The sequence below is a fragment of the Cyphomyrmex costatus genome, unplaced genomic scaffold, assembly GCF_001594065.2.
Source record: "Cyphomyrmex costatus isolate MS0001 unplaced genomic scaffold, Ccosl1.0 C2328647, whole genome shotgun sequence".
Classification (NCBI taxonomy): Eukaryota; Metazoa; Arthropoda; class Insecta; order Hymenoptera; family Formicidae; genus Cyphomyrmex; species Cyphomyrmex costatus.
In genome coordinates this window covers 1-2,211 of record NW_017274788.1, presented here as the reverse complement: position 1 = coordinate 2,211, position 2,211 = coordinate 1, and the positions used below count along the sequence as shown (strand labels likewise).

Here is a 2,211-nt window from a genome sequence, read left to right as displayed (position 1 = left end):
AAAAATCTATTCTTCAATTAACCATGAATTTTGATTTAAAAATATTATCGCGTTTACAATGGTAGGCTTTAAATTTGAACGTTTTGCTGAAATTATTTGTCCTGCTTTAGAAAATATCCTTTCGGATGGAACTGAGGTACCTGGGACGCAAATGTAGCGTTCAGCTATCTTCCAAAGTTCCTTTGCAGGATATTCTATCCAATATGAAATCGGATTTTCATTCAATTCAAGCGTGGGCAATTCCAAATATTGACGAGTTATTATAATACTGTCTGCCGTCGCATTTGACGTGTTTGTTACTTGAGAAATGCGCTGGTATAAAAAATCCATCAATCCAACATTTGTCGTTGCTTTAGTTGACTCACTCGATATTGATGAAACCGATGAAGGTGACAATATCTGAGAAGTAGATGGTTCACTGTCCAAATGCAATTGTTTCTCTTTTCTGATTAGTTGAGCCACTTCTTGTTGAACAAGTTGCTGAGCACTATTCGCATTTTCTATATTACGAAATGCATATTTCTTTAATCTAGGATCTAATAATGTCGCAACTTTAGGAATAGTTCTTTGTTCATATATAAAGAGTCGTTTTACTATAGATAATTTTAATTCTGTACATAGTTGTTTCCCAATATCACTGGTAAGTGAGTGCTCTATTTCAGTTAAATTATTATATAGTCCTACCACCAAAGGGATAATTAACGATACCGTCACATATTTCTGTCCAGAAATTTGATTTGTTGCGGTCTCAAAAGGTTGAAGCACCTTTACCATTTCATTTAACTCAATGAAGTTATTAAAGTTTAGTGATTCTGGCGCTTTGGGCAATTTTGACAGAGTTACAATTAAACAGTCTTCTGTGTTTAAAGCGATCAGTCGTTTAATCATGTACAAAATACTATTCCACCTTGTTGCAACCTCTTGCAATGGTTTTAATTGTTTCAAATTTCTTTTGCGTTGTTCTTCTCGTAATTTATCCATTGCAACAGTACTTTTTTTAAAATATCTAACAATTTGTTTACATTTCTGTAAAAGAAATTCAATATCAGTTTTATTTTGTTGTGTAGTTAACCCATCATTTACTGTTAGATTTAAGGTATGAGCAAAGCAAGGTAAATGCCTTATTTTAAGCAGATTACAAGCATTAATCATATTTTGAGCATTGTCAGTAACGATGCATTGTACTTTATCTTTCAAATGCCATTTTTTAATAACTTTCTGAAAAAGTAATATTAATTTAGCATATCTCTAATATTATTATTAATTATATTATCTTTCTTTACCTCAATATGCTCCTTAATATGCTCAGCTGTATGATTACCCTCTATTTGAATTGTCTCTAGTACCACAGTTTTAAGATCTCCATGTAAAACAAAGTGGCAAGTGATTGTGATATAGCCCTCTCCTACCATAGATGACCATAAATCTGTAGTAAATGATACATATTCTGTTTGGTCAAGAATATCTTGTAGCTTGGTATTAACTTCGATAAACAAAGATTGCAGTATCGTATTTCGCAATGTTGTTTTATTCGGTAATTTGTATTTCGGATCTAATGCATGAACTAGAGCCTGAAATCCTTTGTCGTTCACAATCGAAAATGGCTGCAAATCCTTTGCAATCATTAATGCTACTAGTTTGTCCAAGTTACGTTTTTTTTCATCAGTTTCGTTATATAATAAACTTTTCTTAGAAACATATGAAGTAATTATTTTCTGCTTCTTTATTTTCTTTGCTTCTGCTTCTGGCGTTGTGCTTATACTGCTTATATCCAATTCGTTAGAAGAATCATTCGTATCTTTTAATTCTTCTGCATGATACCTTTTCAAATGATCATGTAAATTTGTTGTGTTTCCACTTGTTTTGTATTCTTTATTACAAAATAAACACAAGGCGAATTGATTGCACTGCTTTTCAAAATAATTCCATATTATGGATTTTGTTTTTGTTCTTTTGCTCATTTTTAATCTAAAATACCAAATTATTTAAACATAACCTGCTCATCTTAAGTACATCAACTGTGTATGCAAAGCAAACTTAGATTATTCAAAACTATATTAAATTAAAAATTATTTATTTACTTACTTTATTAAAATAATATAACATAAAAATGTTAAACATAAATTATTATTATAATTTGGTTATTTTCCATCAAAGACATAGAGAATGGACTGCGCGATCCCGTATCTAAGTAGTATCAAAATGTGTCAA

At 30.7% G+C, this 2,211-nt stretch overlaps 1 protein-coding gene across 1 annotated transcript; it reads right to left on the bottom strand.

The window, feature by feature from the left end:
• Positions 1-140: 140 nt before the first annotated feature.
• LOC108782434 (zinc finger BED domain-containing protein 4-like) lies at positions 141-1,821 on the bottom strand (the record flags this gene model as incomplete). The annotated part of the gene is made up of 3 exons (XM_018550714.1): positions 141-1,006; positions 1,073-1,218; positions 1,284-1,821. Coding segments are annotated over 3 exons (1,550 nt in total), but the record flags the coding sequence as incomplete, so codon positions are not given.
• Positions 1,822-2,211: the final 390 nt, after the last annotated feature.